The following is a 20,947-nucleotide window of genomic DNA, read 5'->3' as shown; positions in this document are numbered from 1 at the left end:
TACCACCTGCCAGGTGCCAATGTACCACAGGTAGTACCTGTACTAGTGGTTGAAAAGCCCTGATAAATGCAACTCCAACAAAATATACATATTCAAATATACATGTACAAATATACAAGTACATATACCACAGGTGTCAAACTCACTGCATCACATGATGTGTTGTGACTTTTTTTGCATTGCCGGAGTTGGGGTGGGCAGGGCCTCTGCATGATGCAACCGGCCCTATGGGCCAGCAGTTTGACACCCCTGACATATACAAATACAAAGGTTGCATGCCCAAATAAATACTCCACTGTATAATCTTGGGGATCATCACTTATAAAATCTGATTTTTATTAGTATCCTTACATATTAATAAAAATTGGATCTCCTTACATTGCCCTTGGTTAAAGGATTGTAAACCAGTATGTTCAATTTGTTTTTACAATCCCTCTCCTTTTTTCAATTCTTTGCATATACTATACATCATTTGCATAGGTATGTTTTCCCTACATTATTTTCAAATTTCAATATAAAAATTTTCATTTTACAAAGATATATAGATACTTTAAATTTTAACTTTCCCATTACATACTTTGCAGGGCAAAACAGCAGGATGCTATGTAGCTACTTTCAGAATGCATTTTTACAAGTGACATTAAAGATGTGTGCTAGCTTCTTTCATGGTATCTGTGTTCAGTTCTCATTCTCATGGTAGAAACTCATTTAAAACGGATGGAGAGCTAGTTTCAAAGGGCATATTTGCTTGACGTGATTGATTACTAATGATGACAAGTGGCTTGCTTATTTGATTATTTGGGATATGTCTGTCAACTACAACACATTGTTATAAAGGAGTGTATATTTATCTACTAGTAATATAATTTATCTCTCTATCCTAACTAGAATGGCTTTTGCAACAAAATAACTAGAGTGGCTTTTGCAACAAAATGGATACCGGTAATTCTTATAAAATAACTAGAGTGGCTTTTGCAACAAAATGGACAATTCTTATAAAAATATGTAACAACAACAACAATAATAATAGAAATAATCAAACAGAAGAGAGAATTGGTAAATTTGTAGGTATTTCTGGATTATTAAAATATATTTTCTTGTAATATTGCATTCCATTAACATTTGTTCAGCAACGTTGAGAGCATTAGTCATTCAAATTTCCTAGTAATCTATTTCCAGGTTTGAAAGTTCTGATCTCAAAATAGTCTTTGGTGATAATAATTTCTTCTATTATTACCCGGCTGCTTGGATAATAATATCATTGGAGCTAAATATATGATTGTATCTTATTTCAAAGCTTTCAGATGTTACTGAAATTTTGTCAAAGAAAACCACAAGAATGCCCCCCCACTTTTTTTTTGCCATACCACCTATTGCTAAGTTAAAGGGATTTATTTAAGATGCTAAATTCCTATGTTTGGCTAGATAAACATGACTTTTACCCAACTTTATGTTTCTTTCAGTTATGTATCTATATCAGTATTTCATTATACTTTGAATAAAATAATTGTCATTTTGAGATACATTTTGCTTAAAATGTGTTAAAAATTGGAAATTAAATTCAATAACATAATAAAGATAATACATCAATACTGCAATAGTAGAACAACATAATTTTGACAGTTTATAAAATTAATAGTTTTATTAATTTAAAATGGTCTTTCAGATGTTTCAGGCTACAACTGTCTAAATACTGATGGAAATTATAGTTCAGCAATATCTGTTTTTCTGATTTAAAGCATACCAAAAGTTCAAATAAATGTATGTAACAGTAACTCATTTAATAGTACAAAAACCCATTAAATACTAACATTATATTAATATTATGTACTTCATTCAGTTACTATTAAGAAGCAGGAGGATTAAAATAGTTGGCTCAAAATATACCAGTAACAAAGAGGAAAATGTATAAATAATTTCCCCTAGAGTGTGGTATGCCCTTTCATAATTTTAAATTATAAAGAAGATGTTAATTAAGAAATAATTGCAGCTAAAAAGAGTGAAATGTACTAATTTTCAGTAAATGTAAATCTGATTTATGTTGACAATGAAATAACTTTTAGGCACAAAAGATCATATTCACATATGAAGGTCCAATTAAACTGATTTTTGTTTCCTAAACAGCTTATTCACAGGAATCTTCTGAACCAAGGGTTAGAACCTGCTTCGAATTAGATCAAGGGGATTGGACTTAGTCAACTTGTGGCTATATAGGGATTCTAGGCTGATTCTTCTTTTAACTCTGCCCCCATGTTTTTCCACTCTTTTTCCTATAATACCTTTGGTTAATAAGAAAACAAGTTTTCTTCACCTTGAGCTTGATTTTTGGTCATTTTAAGAGCATGTAAGTGTAGTTATTTATCAAGAACTCAGAAGTAGCCTGGGTATTTACTGACAGCCTTCAATCAAGTCCTAATAAAGCATAATTTAACTTTATGAGATCAGCCTAATCTTTTCCTTTATTTTTCTAATGAGTTGACAAAACATATAATTTACTGTTGTTAGTATCATATATTTTCATTTCATTTATTCCATTTGGTAACTTGTAGAACCTTTTAAAAACATTTTATCAGCAGATTCACAATTCTAAGCCCAAATAATGAGTTTATCTGCCTTTGATGCCATTATAGTAGTGCTATAAAATTATGACTTGTAATATGGTACATCAGTTCTGTGTTCCTCATCATGCTGTATTGCAGTATCAAACACAAGTATTTAAAGTGATAGAATATGCACTGCAAAGTCATGGGTGCACATTTCATCACCTGTTCTCCACCTATGATATGGTGTTGCTGATCACATACTTGAGACCATTCCAGCAAGTGATATATGTATTTAAACTTTTTTTTTACTGTTTCCTTTCAGTGATTTGGTTTTGTTATGGTTGCATTTCAATTTTCTGGTTTTAGGGAAAAATATACCATCCTGTAAATGTTTAAATTTAAAATCAACAAAATTATGTCAATATTTTTCCCTGGAAACCAAGGATTCATATGTTAAGGCAATACTATCTAACTAGAATCTAACTTTTAAACCCTTTGAATGTAGCAGCAGAATATTTAAAATATATCCATTTATGTCCAGGGTATGCTACATATGATTGGTGCAGATAGCTTTTTATGGAGAACGATTAACATTCAAGCTAAAGTCAAGAGGGTGATACTGACTTCTAAAATCCTGGGGCCAGGATAATTTAAATTACTGATGATTTATTTGGTTTAAGTACAGGTTTGAGTGCCTACTAGACAGAGGTATAATTTAAATATCTTTGAAAATAGCATCTCTAACCTAAGCTGCTGGTGGCTGCAAATTTTCTACTATAGCAGGTGATTTTTTAAATTGCACCTTTATTTTTATAAATAAGGCAGCTAACATATCTAATACTTCTTCCTTCTATTTTTCCTACAACAACCCACCCTGTGATGTGAGCTTGGCTGAGAGAGAATGACTGGCTTTCATGCCTAAAATGGGATTAGAATTCATAGTCTCCTGATTTCTAACCTGGACTCTTAACCACTAGACCAAATTGGCTGTCATTGATAAGCTGTGTGTGTGTGTGTGTGTGTGTGTGTGTGTGTGTGTGTGTGTACTCTCATCATATTAGCTATGGTCACTCATGCGCTCGTTACCTCCCGTATAGACTACTGCAATGCTGTCTACATGAGACTGCACTTGAAGACCACCCGAAGGCTTCAACTGGTGCAGAATGTGGCTGCGCGGGTTGTGATGGGAGCCTCCCGATAGTCCCATATTACACCCCTCCTGCATGAGCTGCATTGGTTACCGGTTGTCCTCCGGGTGAGATTTAAGGTGCTGGTTCTTACCTATAAAGCCCTACATGGTTTAGGTCCGGGATATTTGCAGGACCATCTGCTGCCAGGAATGACTGCCCATCGCCCTGTGCGTTCACACAGGGAGGGCCTCCTCAGGGTGCCGTCGGCCAGACAATGTCGACTGGTGACCCCCCAGGGGGAGGGCCTTCTCTGTGGGGGCACCTGCCCTTTGGAATCAACTCCCCTTGGAGCTCCAGATGGCCCCAGATCTCCGTTCCTTTCGTCGCGACCTTAAAACATGGCTTTTTCAACAGGCCGACCTGGACTGATGGAAGGGAGTTTTTCTTAATTTTGTTTTATTGTGTTTTTTTTATTGAAAAGTTTTACAATTTTAAAATACAATGAACTCCCTCCTCCCCCTCCCCTCTCCCCAACCCTCCCCTCCCCTCCCCTCTCCCCTCCCCGACTTCCCAGAGCTGAATACAGGGTATAATAATACAAACATAAACTAAAATATGCTAACAACAAAAATAAAACATTAAGTTCTATCGGACTTTAACTCTCCATAGTCATAATATTAATAAAGTAACAAATAACTAATCATACATCATGAAAAACCACTACTTATTCAAATGCTAAATGAAACTTTTTAGTCCCATATTTATTCTGAATATATTCAATCCATCTTCTCCATTCCACAATATATCTCTGTTGCGATTGATCTTTCAAATATGCTGAAATCTTTGCCATTTCCGCCAAGTTGGAAACTTTCAAAGTCCACTCTTCTATAGTCGGCAATTCCTCCTTCTTCCAATATTGCGCAACTAAAAGTCTTGCCGCCGTAATTAGATGCAACATCAACTTAGTGTCTATAACAGTAGTATCTGTAATAATACCCAATAAAAACAATTGCAGAGAAAACTTTATCCTTTTCTTAAATATCTTTTGCATATTCCACCAAATTTTAATCCAAAAGGCTTTAACCTTTTTACAAGTCCACCATATATGAAAATATGTTGCTTCCTCACAACCACACCTCCAACATTTGGGCTGGCAGTTCGGATACATGCTTGCTAATTTTTTAGGGTCTAAGTGCCACCTATAAAACATTTTATAAAAATTCTCTCTTAAATTTTGGGCCTGTGTAAATTTTACATTTCTAACCCAGATCTTTTCCCAAGTGTCCATTGTTATAACTTCTTGAAAATTCTGGGCCCACTTTATCATACAATCTTTAACAAGTTCCGTTTCTGAGTCAATTTCTATCAATGCATTATATATCCTTTTAATACGTGCTTGACCTTGATCTCTAATTTGTTTTACCAAATTTTCATCAGTGTTTTTAATTGGACTATTTATGGGATAATTTGATTTAATACCTTTTAATGTTTGTATTTTGTGTTTTTATCGTTGTTAGCCACCCTGAGTCCTTTGGGAGATAGGGCGGCATACAAATCCCATAAATAAATAAATAAATAAATAAATAAATAAATAAATAAATAAATAAATAAATAAATAAATAAATAAATAAATAAATATTCTCATATATTCTCATCATATTAGTGGGATATACTCTCATCATATTAGCAGGATTTCCTCTTTCTTTCTGCTTTTTTGGAAGCATGTTTACATTGTGTTCAGGAATCCCCAAAGCAATTATTACAGCACAAGATATTGATACTATATCAGTATCACTGGTGCAGCAAGAACTCTGTGCCTCCACATCTTGGAAAGGAAGACCAAATGATCACAGAAAAACAGCACAAATGAAACAGCAGCATATCTTTCTTCAAATGTTATATAGCTGGCTAACTGGGCATATATATAATTATAGATGCTCAATTTATTTATTTTTTTCTTTGAAAATATATCAACTTCCTCTGTTAAAATACTGCTTGCTCCATAGTTTGCTGAGTACAGATTTTGAAGGTTTGACCAATGAGGACATTTGGAATTTTGAAAGCATACTGTCGGAATTCTTAAGAAATAATTATAATCAATTCATTGCCTTTGTTATTACTGGGCACATTAGTAAAATAGTGCATGTATCAAGGTGACAACACATAAAGAAACAATATGTCAAGTATTGGGAAGCAAGAAAACCTCTGGTAGAAGACATGCATTTTGAAACACAAAATTTAACAAAAACATTTCTGGTAGAATAAAAAAATCTTTTATTCCTCTTATCATGCAATAAAATACCCATCACTTGCATTTTCTCAGAAGTACAGTAAGCTATGCTGGGTGTGGAATTCTGGGAGTTGAAGTCCACAGTTCTTAAATTTGCCAAGTTGGGGAACCCTGTACTAGATCATTTTGCATTCATTACAATAGCTCACTAAAATAAAAAAGTGTTATGGAATGTCATGCTGGCAACTATTCATGGGCCATACACAGATGTATATTATTAAAAATAATCACAGACTATTTGAAACATCACATTTCCACTTGACTTCTCAAGGGCATAAATGATAGAATCAAAAGTCTTACCTGATCCAAAATCTACAAAACAAAACAATCCATCCTACCGAAAATGAAAGAGACTATGCTACTGAAATTGACATGTCCATAGCAGCAATTATGTTTTCTCAAAAAGCTTACTTTGAGAAACTTTTCCTTTAAATATGCATCATGAAAAAGTGCTTGTCAAAATAATAATAATTTTATTATTATTTTTTTTTGATAAACACAAGCAGCAGGTAGACATGGTTGTTAATATGGAGGGAAGTTCTTAAAATATAGTCCTAGGATCCTCTCAGGGGTCCTCAAAATCAAAATTGTTTACCAGCCTATGTTGAAAAATAATACAATATTAAAATCCCATCAAACAATTGTAAGAAGTGGTAGTTGAAACAAATGTATCAATTTTAAGGATCATGGGATTGAGAAGTGTATAACCAGGAAAACCTAATAGATTTATTCCTAAAAGTAATTAGGAGTTGAGCTAGATTTGAAGGATACTTCCCTGAACTCTGAGCCTGGTTGTTTACTTGCAGACATAGATTTTTTTTTTATTCAGTTCACTTCGTTGACACAAAATCTATTACCCAAATTCTGGGATTTGCTATTACTTCCCAATAATATTTCAGGTTAAATGAACTGTTGGAAAATTCTTGGCATAACTATCTAGGAAGAAAATTATCTTGGTCATACTTTCTTTCCTATCTTAAGCAGTTGTCAGATAGAAATGGAAAAGACATGACTCTTGTTATTTTGCAGAAAACAATATAAATTTTGCAGTTTACTTTACTCATAACAGTACAGTATTTATACTGCCTTTCCATTGTATAAGTTCTCTGAAAAAATCAGTCCTGAAAATTATCATATTCATATCCTTTATATAAGCGCAGCCCCTCAATAAATATAGACTTGAACTTAAAAAGCAGTGCAAACAATATGTATGGTAAAAGAAGAACATAGCACTTAAAAACAACCGAACAGAAACCACATACCTTACTAAGAGGCTTTTCATATCTTCATCTGATGTCAAAAATATAATAAAGATGGTTTGACAAAAGCATCTTTAGGGAAGCTGTAGCACCATCAACATGGCCTTCTTCATATTGATCAATATCCTCACCAGACCTGAACTTACTAGAGATAGTCTTTAGTGGCCAATCAAATACAAATTAATCCTCTCTAACTGTTATTTCTGAAGAAATGTTATTCAGTAGCATCTGATACTACCTGGAGAATAACACAGCACATATCACAGAGCAGTGTTTCTTAAAATATAGTCCTAGGATCCTCTCAGGGGTCCTCAAAATCAAAATTATTTACCAGCCTATGTTGAAAAATAATACAATATTAAAATCCCATCAAACAATTGTAAGAAGTGGTAGTTGCAACAAATGCATCAATTTCAAATATTGATAAATATAATCCATACAAACAAAGCTCTTTGGGGCTCCTCCATATTTTTAAAATTGAGAATTTGTCCTGAGAGAAAAAAGTTTAAGAAACACCGGCATACAGTCATCCATGTTGATCATCCATGGGACATGCTTTATGCTTTATTAACTTGTTATTTTTCCCGAAGGAAATCCCAGAATAAGATATGCAAGACTCTAAAACAAATTTCCTGCAATAGTAACAAAAAAGGCATAGAAAAGCAATAAGCAATCTATTAACAATGACACTTCAAAATTAATATTTTAAAATGTTTGGGATAGAACATTTGACTTGATACTGAAAGGAAAGTTGGGAACAATCTTATGCTTGGGAATGTACCATAATAAAGAAGATGTTTAAGTTATAAATATGTAATATGTTAAAAGGATCTTATCTGAACAATACTATAAACTCCTGCCATGTGCTCTTTTTATGAGTTATCCTTCGTGTATTTGTTGAAAGAAAAATCTTCATCAGGGTCCAGTCCAAGCTGGGAATAAACAAAATGGAGACTGCCTTAGAAAGAAGGTTGCAGTTTATTGAAGAGGAGAGCCAGAGAGAAAGATGGCTCTGGGAAAGCTGACCACACGTAGTATGGAGTGATGGGTTTTTATACCTTCTTGAGCTTTTGTTTGGAGTTGTTCCTGTGGCATGAAGTTTAACCCGAGTCTGAGTTTGCCTTTCTCATATTCTGATGGTGGTGGGTTAATCCTGTTATGTCCCAAATGTCATATCCTGTTTTCCTGGGGCTAGGGCTGATGACTGTTGGATTTTTGGTGTGAGGGATTGTTGATTCCAGGGATTTTTCTTTCTAATCCCAGCTTCCAATATTTCTGACAAGATTATCACATCTGCATTTCTGCAGACCTGTTTGGGGCAGAGAGTCTTGTGGGTGTGGGTATTGGTTTCTGCCTTTAAGATCTTTTGGGGAAATATATTCTGCCTTTTTAATATTTCCCAAAATATTTCTTCCTCTGGATTCTTCCCACATGTTCTTAGAGTTCAAGGGATATAATGTAGTATTGTTGTTCTCATGAGAATTGTTTTCTTTGGCATCCACATTGTAAAATGTGAAAGTCACATTTGTTGCAAGTTAAAGAGTTACTATGCTATTGAACTTTCAGGTTACTGAAATGCAAAAACCATGTTGCTTTGCTTGCTTATTGAACTTTGCAACCAGATTGCAAAAAGTATTCGCTGGTAAGCATGTACATTAAAAATATGCATGAATCCAATAGCAGAGAGGGATGCTTTGTATTAATGTTACTTGTGAGCTATTTGATTTATTGGCTTCACTTTTCTTCTTTGCTCTAGTCTTATGACTGACTGGGCAGCTACTGGCTACAGTAGGAATCTGTTGCTTCTGTTGCCTGCTGTGGAAATTTTTCTACTCATCTCATTTTCATCCTACAGCCTATAACTGTCCTTAAAATGTGGCTTTATCAACTAGCTTGGGGGTACTGCCCTAAGTGGAGTCTGTAGGATAGTTGTATGAAAGTTAATACACTTTGTTTTTCTATCACTTTTTTTTCTTTTTCTTTTATTTTAAATGGTTTCTGCACATTCTTGAATATTATTATGTACACTGCCCAAAGTCACTAAGCAGGATAGGCAGCTATACAAATGTGATTAAATAAGTAAACTTATTTAACGTCATATATAGTAATTTTGAAAACCAAGGGCCAATCCCACGGCTGATCTTCTGTGGCTTGTTAAAGGTGAAAATAACGTCTTTGCCTTGTCTTTGGCGATTGTCAGGGCCAAATATTAGTGTTCGCTTGGACTTTCTTGGCTAGTGTGGCCTGTGTGTATTTAAATGTCCCTGTGGCTGTGCCTCTTCCGCGGGACACACAATACCTTATTTCTGGATTAAGATGGTGAAGATGACCCTGAAAGAATCAACAGGAAAGGGGGGAAAAAAAGTTCGGATGGGCTCGGGGAGTCCAAGCAGGCCCATCCTCATTCCTTGCGGTGCTTTTCTGGGCATCGCTGGCTCACCTCATCCTTCCTCCTTCCGGAGGCAACGATGGGAATGATTTGCTGCAAATGACATCAGCTGCCTGTTGGCAAAGCGGCGGCGGCAGCAGCAGCAACAGCGCGTGGCTGTGCCGGGTCTACCCCCCCCTCCCGCCTGTTCCTCCTCAGCCGCCGCCGCCGCCGCCTCCCTCCGCCCTCTCGCCAGGTCCCAGCCCCGCACTGTCTCGGTATAAAAACCCGCCGCCTCCTCGCCCTCCCTCATTCTTCCAGCTGCCTGGAGCGCGGTGGTGCCTCTCGGCGCACATTTTTTTCCCCTTCTTCTTCCCTGCAGAGGGAGGCGCCTTTGGAATTAAACCCTTTCGTCGCCTCCCCTCTTTCTCCGCCGCCGCCTGAGAGGAGAGCTTGGAAGGCGCTGCGAAGGAAGGAAGGAGGGAGGGAGGGAGGGAGGCGGCGGCGGCGACGGGCTTGCCAGGATGGCGACGGTGGTGCTGGAACCCGAGTCGGAGCCGTCTTGTAGCCTTCCCAGCGCGGTCCCCCCTTCGCCGAGCCTGTCGCACCGCTTTCTCGACAGCAAATTTTATCTGCTGGTCGTGGTGGGCGAGCTGGTCACAGAGGAGCATCTGAGAAGAGCCATAAGCAATATAGAGCGAGGTAAGGCGGCGGCGGCGGCGGCGGCGGCGGTGTGCCGCGTTCCTCCCGCCCACTTTCTCCTCTCCCTTCTCTCCTGCAAGATTTTCGGGGCAGAGGAATCCCATTTTCCCTTCCCTTCCCTTGCCGAGCGCTGGCTGGAAAAAGGGAAGAGGTCGGAGGCGCCCTACAGGTTGCACAAAAGTCCTGGCTGCCGCCGTCTCTTGTGGAGAGCGGGCGAGCGTTTCTCTGCAACGGTTCTGCCTGCGACCTTGGTACCCGCCGCCTCCCCCTCCGTCCCCATCGGAACTTCTGCCCCTTGCCTGTTTAGGGTGCAATTCTCGGGGAATCGTTGGGCTGATCTCCTAGTTCAGCCCAGTGGGGATCCGAAAAAGGAAAATCTGATGCAACCACTCCCTTCCCCCTTTTCTCGATGTGGATGCTTGCGTTAGGAGGGGTGAGGATTCTCTAGAACTGCAGTGCTACTGTTGCCAGCGGTGTCTTATTTACCCCCCCCCCGCCCGGTCCCCTTTTCTCAGAGATACAGTCGCACTTCTAGGCGTGCCTTCTGCACAGAGAAAGAAAGAAAAAAGCTGCAGGGAGGCACTGAAGGGTGTGGAGGCATCAGTTCTTGCCTGAGGAGAGGGAAGAAATGGCACCCTTGTAATTGATGGGGGGGGGGGTTTGGTACCATAGCTGACTTCAAACAACAACAAGGTTAAGAGTTGATGGCCTCCTCATTCAGAGGAAAGCCTTGTTCTCTGGGGCTACCCCAATTCATCCACATTTCCAGAGATGTAGGACAGGAAGCAGAAGCAAATGAGATATGGGAGGGGGAATATGTCCAGGGAAACACCTTATGATTTTTACTACATACACACATTTCCTGGAGATGTGTAAGGATGCCTTTGCTTCTGAAACAGCAAATATGTGTGTCGGTTGTATTTTGGCGATCTGCCAAGTTGACTTTGGCATTTTTTTCTGCACCAGGAGGCATAAGGAAGGTGCAGTTGATCTTGAGTTTGCTCTACTTTTTCCTTCTGTGAGTCATTCCTCCCCTCCCTATTGTCATCATTCACACACATCCCACCCCCCACTCCAGCTCAGAGCAGAGGTCGTTCCAGTCTTTGCTTGCCAGCAACAGTGTCTCCTTTTTCTTTTTTCTTTTTTCTTTTACTCCCACCTCTCTATGCTGCTGCTAGAGAGTCTGCCCAGAGATACTGGCGGCGTGGTGGGCGTGGTGCAGTCCGCACTGCGGTCCCTATGGCAGCCCATAGCTGACAAAGGGCGTTTATACAGTCAAGGAGAAAAAGAGAATTACATTTAGGATCCATTTGCACACTCTCTGCCTTTGCTCCATGAAAATTAAGGAGAAAGGGCTTTAGAGAGCTCTGGGGCTGCAAAATACGCCACTTCTGAACAGAGATACAGCAGCTTCTTTTGTTTCTAACTTTCGGCCATAAGTCATATGGAATCCCCCCCCACCCCCATGCTTTCTGAGCATGGTAGTGATTTTGGAGAGATTTTTTTTTCTAGACAAATAACATGGAGAAATTATAATTATAGAATAAGGAGCAATTTATTTGTTATATCTTACTATTGCTTGGCTACAGATTGTTACAGCTTCTTTCAAAAGCCATAGTACTGTAAATTGAGGAAAGCAATTTTGCAATACAAGTCTAATAAAATGGTATGTAATTTGAGAATCAAAAGCTGGTTATGTTCATAAACTTTAGGTAAATTCTCTGATTCTTATTCTTTCCTTAAAAAAGGAAAGCAAAGGATTTCAGCCATTGTCAGAAAGCCTTGGCTACATGAAGGTGTGGTTCATAATTACTTTGGGTTTTGTTTTTTTGTTTTTTTACTTTGCATTCTAGTGCATTTGCACTATACATTTATAGCTCTTTCTGTAACCATACCAAAAGTTGCTGGGAATAATCTTTGGTCATGTTCTTTCTAGCTACACCTAACAGTTTTAGATTTAAGTCTGAATTTGCTGCATTTTAATTAATAATTTAATAATATTAAGGCATTTGATGTCAGTTTTTGCTTCAAGAAAAATAAATAAAATTTCTGATTTTGATTTTTGTTGGCTTTGTTTTTTTCTTATTGCCTAGTTCAACTGTGGCATTCTTAATGGTGCATTCTGAACACAAAATGATGACACATATAAACATTCAGGGGATTTGCCCATGTCAGTGGTTTAAACCTTGATTAGAAAAGTATAGAGATTTCTTTGTTAAAATATACAGCAGCTTGATTAAAAGTCTAGTTGAACCAGGCTTTTGAATCAAGGCCTCCATGGTTTCATGATTCTGCACTCTCAGTTTTGGCCCTTGGACGCCACCCTGGAAGAGGCTCAATTAATATGAATCACTGCAGAGAAATCTGAGAAGCCCATCATCTGTGGATGACGTAGTAAAAGATTATCTTGAATGAATTGAAAAAATGTTTTTAAAAAAATATTTTTAAATGAGATTTAGAGGTGACAGCTATTTAATATTTTTAGAAAATCAACTAAAGTATTTATTTCCGTATATCAATTATTTTTTCCATTATTTTAAAACCTATGGAAAATCTTAACCATTCCGAGTCGGCCCAGGTTGCTGATAAAGACCTGAGCTGACAGAAATGATTGACAGAACTAATTTTGTTTTGTTTTTTTCCAGAAGGAAATAAAAACAATTCTTTTCAATAGATGTTGAATATATGTTAATATATATAATATATACACTACTTTTTAGTGTAAAATTCTGTGTGATGATTGTGTTTGAAATGCTGACTCACAGAGCTCTATTGTGTAGACTGATTTAACAGTGGATCTTTAATAGTCTTCCATATTTAATTTTAAACAATGCTTGCTTTTTGAGAACTTATGATGTATACTTGTCTTGCAAAAGCCAGTATTCTAAAAATAACTGAATTTGATTACCAAATGCTTAATAACATCTTCCTAACTTGGTGCCCTCAAACATGGTAGCTAAGGATTGTAAGATCTTATTCAAAGCAATCTTTCTGAAATGTCCAGCTAAATCATTCATTTATCAGAATGAATGTTCATATAATATACAAACTGAAAATATTTGAGTTCTGTCATATTCGTGTGAATGATCCTCAATACATTATTCATATGTTTCTCATTCTGAAACATTTTTGTTAACTAGATCCCATAAAATATGAAAACTTATACACACTCTTGGTATACCTGGAGATGATATAAAATGTATTAAGAAATAAAAATAAGATACAAAACATATAACAAACCTGAATATTTTAAAATAACTGTAGTAGGTCAGAAGAATTTTTTTATAGAAAAATTATTAAGCAGATGTCCTCCAAATCATTTTCAAACTCTCCATGCAATTTAGATCAGCCTGGTTTTATACTAGAGGATTGGAAGTCAATCTATTCCAAACAGGAGAAAAAGGTTTAAAGATATGGTACATTCATTGAGTGTAAGAAATTCTTAGTTAATTTTCCAGACAGAGTCATGTGACCTAGAGATCATGCTGTAGGTGAGATTAACCTTTGGAATTTAGATAAGAACTATCATCTTGAGTGAAAAAAGCCATTAGTTGTCCATTAGTGGATGGGAAGATGCTCCAACAGAAAGTATTGCATGTCACAATAGACCATAAATTCTGACATTATATAGAGCAACATCCTACATTCCTAATCAAGGCAGAAGTTGCTTTCTGTCAAGTCAGACCTTTTGTGGAAATTTGGCAGAGTTTTACTAATGATGTCATAGTTGAAGTGGAGAAAAGTGAAGTAAGAATCGCTCTTCTTTGGACTTTTTTTTTGCCATTATTGAATTTCAATGAGTTCCATTAAATGCAGGATAAAAGCAAACACTGATTGATTTAACACAATAATACAGATTTCCTTTTGGAAATTTTCAAAAAGGCACACAGATCCTGAAAAGTGGTGGTTGTTTTCTCACCTCCTTAAAACTCCTCTTCCTGGGGTCTTCTGAGGCTCTCCAAATCCTTTCCAAAATAACACCAAAATTGATTTTAAATGCAACATAAGGGAAAAAGTTGGAGAGCAATCATATACATTGTAATTTAATTTATTTAGTCAATTTCAATCCAATGAGGCGAAATGCAACTTTTATCCTATCTTATCCACATGGGGAAAGCAGTCCCCCACATCCCCCCACAATCCACTCAAAGGCCAAATACAGTCCCACCAGAAAAATATTGTACAGCCCTATGCTTCTGGTATTACTGCACTGTTGGGGTTAATGGTAGCTGCTTCCCATTTAATTAGCTGACACCTGCTGTTCTGGTACAGCGGTATAAATTTACAGGTTTGTAGAAGAATTCACATTGTCTTATTGACCGAACCAATAAAACAGGTGGAGAGGGAAGAAGTTGTTGACCTTTAAAACTGATGCAGTAATTAGGACTTGCTTCCTAACATTTGCATTTACCGGTATTCTGTTTGTAAGCTTCTTTTTAAAAAAACATAATTTTAAAAATTATGATGATTGTATGCATTTAATACTTTGAATCTGTGCCATGTAAATAAATAATAGTCTTTTAATTTATAATACCTTGCTATAAATGTTTCAGTGTAACACACTGAATTAAGTTTACTGCTATTTAAGTAAACTCAAAATTTTTAAGACTTTAAAAGGAAGCATCAATATATCATCTTGGCTGGACTCCCATACTTAGTTTCTCTTATGTCAGGGCTTGCTGATACTAGCAACCCATAATATTGCTAGATGTATTGACACAGGCTAAAAGGAGAGCAGAATAACTGTACCTTTGGGCTGAATGAAACAGGCAACAAAGTTTATGGTGTCATGTAAATGGCTATTTAATTTATTATATTATGGTTACTGGCAGATATGGGGAAAGAGCCTGTGGCCTTTTCTGCCTTATGCGCCTAAATAACATGGCTGGCCTTGGGTATTATGCATCTTAACCACATGCAGAAAGCAAAATAATATCTATATCCCATCACTCTCTTAATCCAGCCAACATCAAAAGGTAGTTGTTGTGTGTGTGGGGGGGAAATTGAGGAGAAAAATCTATGTACAGTATATAGATCTGAGATCCTGGAAGAAGAAAGCGAGTTGGTGGAATCCAAGAATTTATACATTCCCAAATTAGACATCATGGCTAGGTAGAGCAGAAGTTGATGGTTTGTGAAAGGCTGCCATAAAGTTAACACTCATTGTACCGATGCAACAGAGAAAAATGAGGTAATTCAACACAAATGTGAGGTTAAATGAGAAGAGAACAGTACGTAGTCCTCGACTTACAACAGTTCATTTAGTGAGCAATCAAAGTTACAACAGCACTGAAAAAAGTGACTTGGGACCATTCTTCACACTTATGACCATCGCAGCATCCCTATGGTCATGTGATTTACTTTCGGATGCTTGGTTCCTATATATGACGGTTGCAGTGTCCCACAGTCATGTGATCCCCTTTGGTGACCTTCTGACAAGCAAAGTCAATGGAGAATTCAGATTCACTTAATGACCGTGTTACTAACTTAACAGCTGCAATGATTCACTTCAACAAAAGTGGCAAGGAAAGTTGTAAAATGGGGCAAAACTCCCTTAGCAACATAAATTTGGGGCTCAGTTGTGGTCGTAATTCGAGGACTACCTGTATTCCCTAATGGGACAGTTTGCTCAGATGAGACAAAAGGGTTTTATAAAGCTGTCTCTTTCTATTGGTGCAAGTAAGTGGGATCCTTTAAGAAAGCGGCCCCCAGCCTTTCTGGTTCCAGAGAGCAGCAGAGGTAGTGGCAGGTGGCGGGAAGGAGGGGTTTTGCATGTGCAAATGGAGCTCTGCACACTTGCCTGCTGTTTGCGTGCCTCTGGTTCCCATCGGGCCACGTACCGGTAGCGGTCTGCAGGGTTTGGGGACCCCTGCTTTATGGCAAGGGTAAGAGATGAAAAGGATTAGTGTCAGACAGGCCTCCTTCAAACAGAGATTAATACAGTTATTGGCAGAAGGTCCTGAGTGATAGTAGTTCTGATGTATGGAAGGCCAGCTGTTAGAGCCCTGTGTGCTTGTCTTTATGTGTTATAAAACAAAAAACTTGGGCATTTTGTTTGAAACTGTGCCTACTTAGTACAAAAAGGGCGAAGTTAATCAGATAGGAACATTTTGTGGAGAAGGTGGCAGGTAGCATTCTGATCAGTGGTGCTCTGCAACAGGCTACGTCTCCCGGGGTAGCTGATTGGTAATTGGGCAGGATCACAACATGTTTTTGAAATTACAAGTAAACACATATGCACAAAAATGTTGGCATATAATGTATGTATAAGCTGTGTACCTAAATCTGAGCAGCACACTGATGAGGCATACAGTCCTGGTCACTACTAGCAAAGTGCTTGTCCTGAGTTCAGAGAGATTCCCATATTTATCTGACCACCACCACCACCCCCTCCAAAATTTATATCAGCAAAGCCTTTCTTCACTCAGTTGTTCTTTCACTCATTTTTATGTCGTGAGAGATTTTTTTCATTCTTATTTCTTTGTGATGTTCATAGTTGTTGAAGTGAGGGATATTCTGTGATCTAATGACAGATTATTTTAATTCTGTTACTTTTGTGATGTGGTCGAGTGCTTCTGTAGGAAGAAGGAATCCTAGTTTACAAATACATACATGAATTCATAAATATTTAAAGCATAATAATTTGGAGAAAGTGTTTTTACAAGTAGCACAAAACAATTAGTTCAATATTTTTATAGCATGTTGCAAATTGGTCAGCTACATCAGTCTTTTGTAAATATCACACTACCATCCTATAATCTTGCTCCCTAATAAAATGAGTAAAAAAATGCTAGCCTTGCTCGGAATAGAATTCTAAATAAAGTCATTAACTAAAGAACTAAAGATATACTAGAGACTATGGGAGATAAAGGACTGACCCTGGTAAGGGGAATAAGAAAACTGATTTTAAAAACATTTAGAGTAGAGAATTAACAGGTACATTTTAAAAAATAAAATCTAAATATATCAATGTATCCATATGTAAAGATAATCTGAGAGTGAATACATTGTTGGACTAGGATTGGGGATCTTACATTCAAATCTATATTTAAGCCATTGAATTGGTTTACTGTGTTTATTTATTAAAAAGACTCATATAGTTGCCCATCTTATGCACTATAATGCTAGGTGGCTTACAAACAACAAAAAGAGTACAAAGCATACAAACCATCATAAAAACTCTAGGTCAGGGGTCCCCAGCCCCTGGTCCGTGGACTAATACCGGGCCATGGCATGTCAGCAACTGGTCCACACAAACAAGCAAAGCCCCATCTGTGAGATGCAGGCAGCATACAAAACTATGTACTCCTGTCCACGGAAAAACCTCTCTCCACAGAACTGGTCCATGGTGCCCAAAAGATTGGGGACCTCTGCTTTAGGTGCCCCCACCAAAGTACAGAGAGAGGAGGGGGTCTATGACATTTGTCATGGCGAACTTGCCACAGTCAACTCACTGCAGGACAAGAGTTACACTAATATTAAAGAAACAGTGGAACAGAATCATTGAAGAAAGGAAGCAAAAGGAGGGACAGAATGTAATGTGAATGGCAAAAATTAAAGCATTTTTTAATTTATTTTAAATAATTAAATAGAATTGTTAAATTGTTCCACAGTGAGTTGTCCCTTGGCAAGTTGGCCACAGCAAGTTTGTTGTGACAAGCTATCCCATTCTGAGAGGGGGGGAGTACCTTGAGGTAAAGGGAAAAAGAAAGCTAAGAATAGTAATTAATATTTCTGTACTTATCCTTGACTAAGTGTTTATTTTGTTTTAACATCTAGGTATCCGATCATGGGACACAAACCTCATTGAATGCAACTTGGATCAAGAACTTAAACTTTTTGTGTCTCGCCATTCAGCTCGATTCTCTCCTGATGTGAGAGGTGAGGGGTTTTTTTCTGTTATATTCTGTGTTTGGTGGAGATTAACTTAAAACACCTGTTGCACAATAGGTCTTAGTCTCCATTAAGACAATAAGGTTGTAATCCTATATTCACATTCCGTAGAGCAAGTCAACTGAGATTTTCTTTTGGATTAATATATCTAAGGTCACAGTGTAAAATTGGTTGTCTCTCTTTTAAAGAAAACTTTATGGAGGACAACAGACAAAGCCATTATGCAAGCTTGATGTCATAGCCAGTGGCTATAATTCCAGACTTACTTACTGGAAAGTAAATGTTGATGAGATCAGTGAAAATCAATTCACAGGGAGTTTACTTAGTTGGGCTATAAGCATAGAAATAATCATGTGGTATATTGTTCTGAGCAAAAAGGATTCTGTTCTTAGTATAACTCAATTATACATTACTGTTTTCCAATAAAAGAATAATCTGATGTGAGTTGCTGCTATTTGACAAAGGTGCTTTTTCAAACCTGGAAGACTGAGAATGTCCATAGACATTTTGACAATGCAGTTTTCTGTATTAATAAAAGCTGAAATAACAGGGCTGCTTTGATACAATTTCATTACAGATTAATGTTTTCTTAGTATTACTACAAATAAATATTTCTGTGGGATCAGAATAAGTTCTAATTCCTTTTAAATTACAAAAGCTGTTGGATCTTGGCTTTAAAAGAATTTCATGTATTGGTGGGAATGAAGATTATTATGATTATGCTACTTTCCTATCCCCAGTCTTTATTTTAAATAATGTTTGTAAGTCTGCTATATAGAGGGTTACATATTTTCCCAGATTAGATGCTCAAGTTCAATAAAATGCTTCCAACTCCTTGCACATATCTAACATGTCCAAAGTTTAATGTGCATATTATCTTATCTATTATAAAATTCTATCAAAATATATAGGAATCACACTTTCTTTTAGGAGGGATTAAGATAGGATTTTACCCAAATAAAGTTTTCTTAGTGTAATCCAGCAGAATGAGTAATGGGTCTTCCTATTTTAGATGTGAGTGGGCAAACTTTAAGTAGCTGGAAGTCTCACTTAAAATTGAGATAGGTGAAGACAGCAGTCAAGGGAAGGTAATATAAAATGAGTAAGATTCGGATTATATCTTTTTCATGAGTTTAAGGACAGACTTTGCTAATTAATGGGAATTTATAGGTTTACACTATAATTTCCATGGTTTTATGCCTGTGTGTTCACAAAATCGAAAGCCCTAATAAGCAGGCATATGCATAGAATGAAGGCTATTGCTAAGCACATTGATTTGTGCTTTAGATTGTAAGCCGCCCTGAGTCTTTGAAGAAGGGCGGGATATAAATGGGACTAAAAAAAAAATCACCCAGAGCTGTAGGTTTTCATTTTGACCCTGAATCCCATTCATTGATAAGAATGTTTCAGTTTTCATTGTAAATAAAAATAAAAATAAATCTTTGGAATAACCTTCTCTCCCATTTATTAAAATCTTGGGAAAAGAGGGACTTTGCACAAGATGTAGATTTTCAATTATACTGTATATTAAATAATTGTTTACTAAATAACATACTCACTTTAATTAAAATCTTAAATCTACTGTTCAAATCATTGTAAAAAGGTAAACTAATGCAAGTCTCTACTTCAAATGCATAAAGTAAAATTAAGCACCCAATAATTTTGAATAATAAAATTTAAAGTAATAAATATGGAGGGGAGAATATTTAGACAGCAGATGGATGACCTGAGGTTAGTCTCGATTATTCCAAGATTAGATTTTAAAACTACTTAATCCTGTGCTAGTTAAACAAAAAGTTATAGGAAGCAGTAATTTAAACACCTATTGGCTTCCCTTTGCTATCATTCACCAAAGCCCACCCAGTGGTTAGGTGAGGACCACCCCAATCCAAACCCTTCCCAGCTTGGCCCCTCCCAGCGCCACGCCTCAGTAAGGTGAGAGGACTGCCTCCAGTTCTGCCCTTTTGGGCCATCCTGCACCCTGTCTTGTGGGCTATCAAGTAGCCCTAAAACTGTATGGGTCTTAGGCTGTTTACCATGCTGGGGCTGCAAGAAGACATGAGATGCAGCACAGCCCAAAGCCACAGCTACCCTAGGCCAGCCTGGCCCAGCAGCACAGCACATAGAGGCGTCTTGGAGCACTAGGGCTTGGGGGTTGCAAGAAATCTCTGGGCCACAATGCAAAGCCCAGCCCAGTCCAGCCCATTTCAGCAATGTGGGGAACTCTACAGCTCAGGCTGCAAGAAGCCCCTGAGCTGCATTGCAGCATTAAGCCCAGCCCCAGCTGCTCTCAATAGTGCAGCGCAAAGGGTTTTCTTGGTGCACTGCAGCTCTGGGGCTGCAAGAAGTTTGTAGAATGCAGCACAGCATGGAGCCTATCACAGCGTGAAGCCCAACCCTAGCCTGATCAAGTAGTGTGGTGCAAAAGGGCTTCTTGATGCACTGCAATTCTGAGGTCACCAGAAGATCTTGAGTTGCAGAATGAAACTCAGCTCCAACCCAGCCCAGCAGCATGGTACAAAGCCACAACTGCCCCAGCTCAGTCCCAATTGCAATTTGCCTCACCACTCTGCACTCTGAGGCCCCTGCACTCCATCACCCCAGCTGACTTTTGCTCCCTGCTGTTGACAATGCATGTCCTCCCTGATCCATCACAAGGCAGCTGCTGGCCACATGAGGCCATCTTCCCTGGGTCTTGTAAGGAAACTGCCATGCACATCCTGGAGAAGAAAGCCTTGTGTGATCAGCAACTACCTCGTGAA

At 37.7% G+C, this 20,947-nt stretch overlaps 1 protein-coding gene across 1 annotated transcript in view; it reads left to right on the top strand.

Moving 5' to 3' along the window:
* Window positions 1-10,114: 10,114 nt before the first annotated feature.
* Window positions 10,115-20,947, top strand: part of MAP1B (microtubule associated protein 1B) — a gene marked incomplete at both ends in the record, with an annotated part of 60,539 nt that continues 49,706 nt past the window's right edge. The window contains 2 exons of the mRNA XM_081315571.1: window positions 10,115-10,292; window positions 18,072-18,173. Coding sequence (XP_081171697.1) covers window positions 10,115-10,292; window positions 18,072-18,173 — 280 coding nt within the window. The remainder of the gene's footprint in view (window positions 10,293-18,071; window positions 18,174-20,947) is intronic.

Source organism: Vipera berus (assembly GCF_964194415.1).
Source record: "Vipera berus genome assembly, chromosome: 2".
In the NCBI taxonomy this organism is placed as follows: domain Eukaryota; kingdom Metazoa; phylum Chordata; class Lepidosauria; order Squamata; family Viperidae; genus Vipera; species Vipera berus.
Note: the sequence above shows the minus strand (reverse complement) of the source record. Positions and strands in the feature narration are given on the sequence as shown.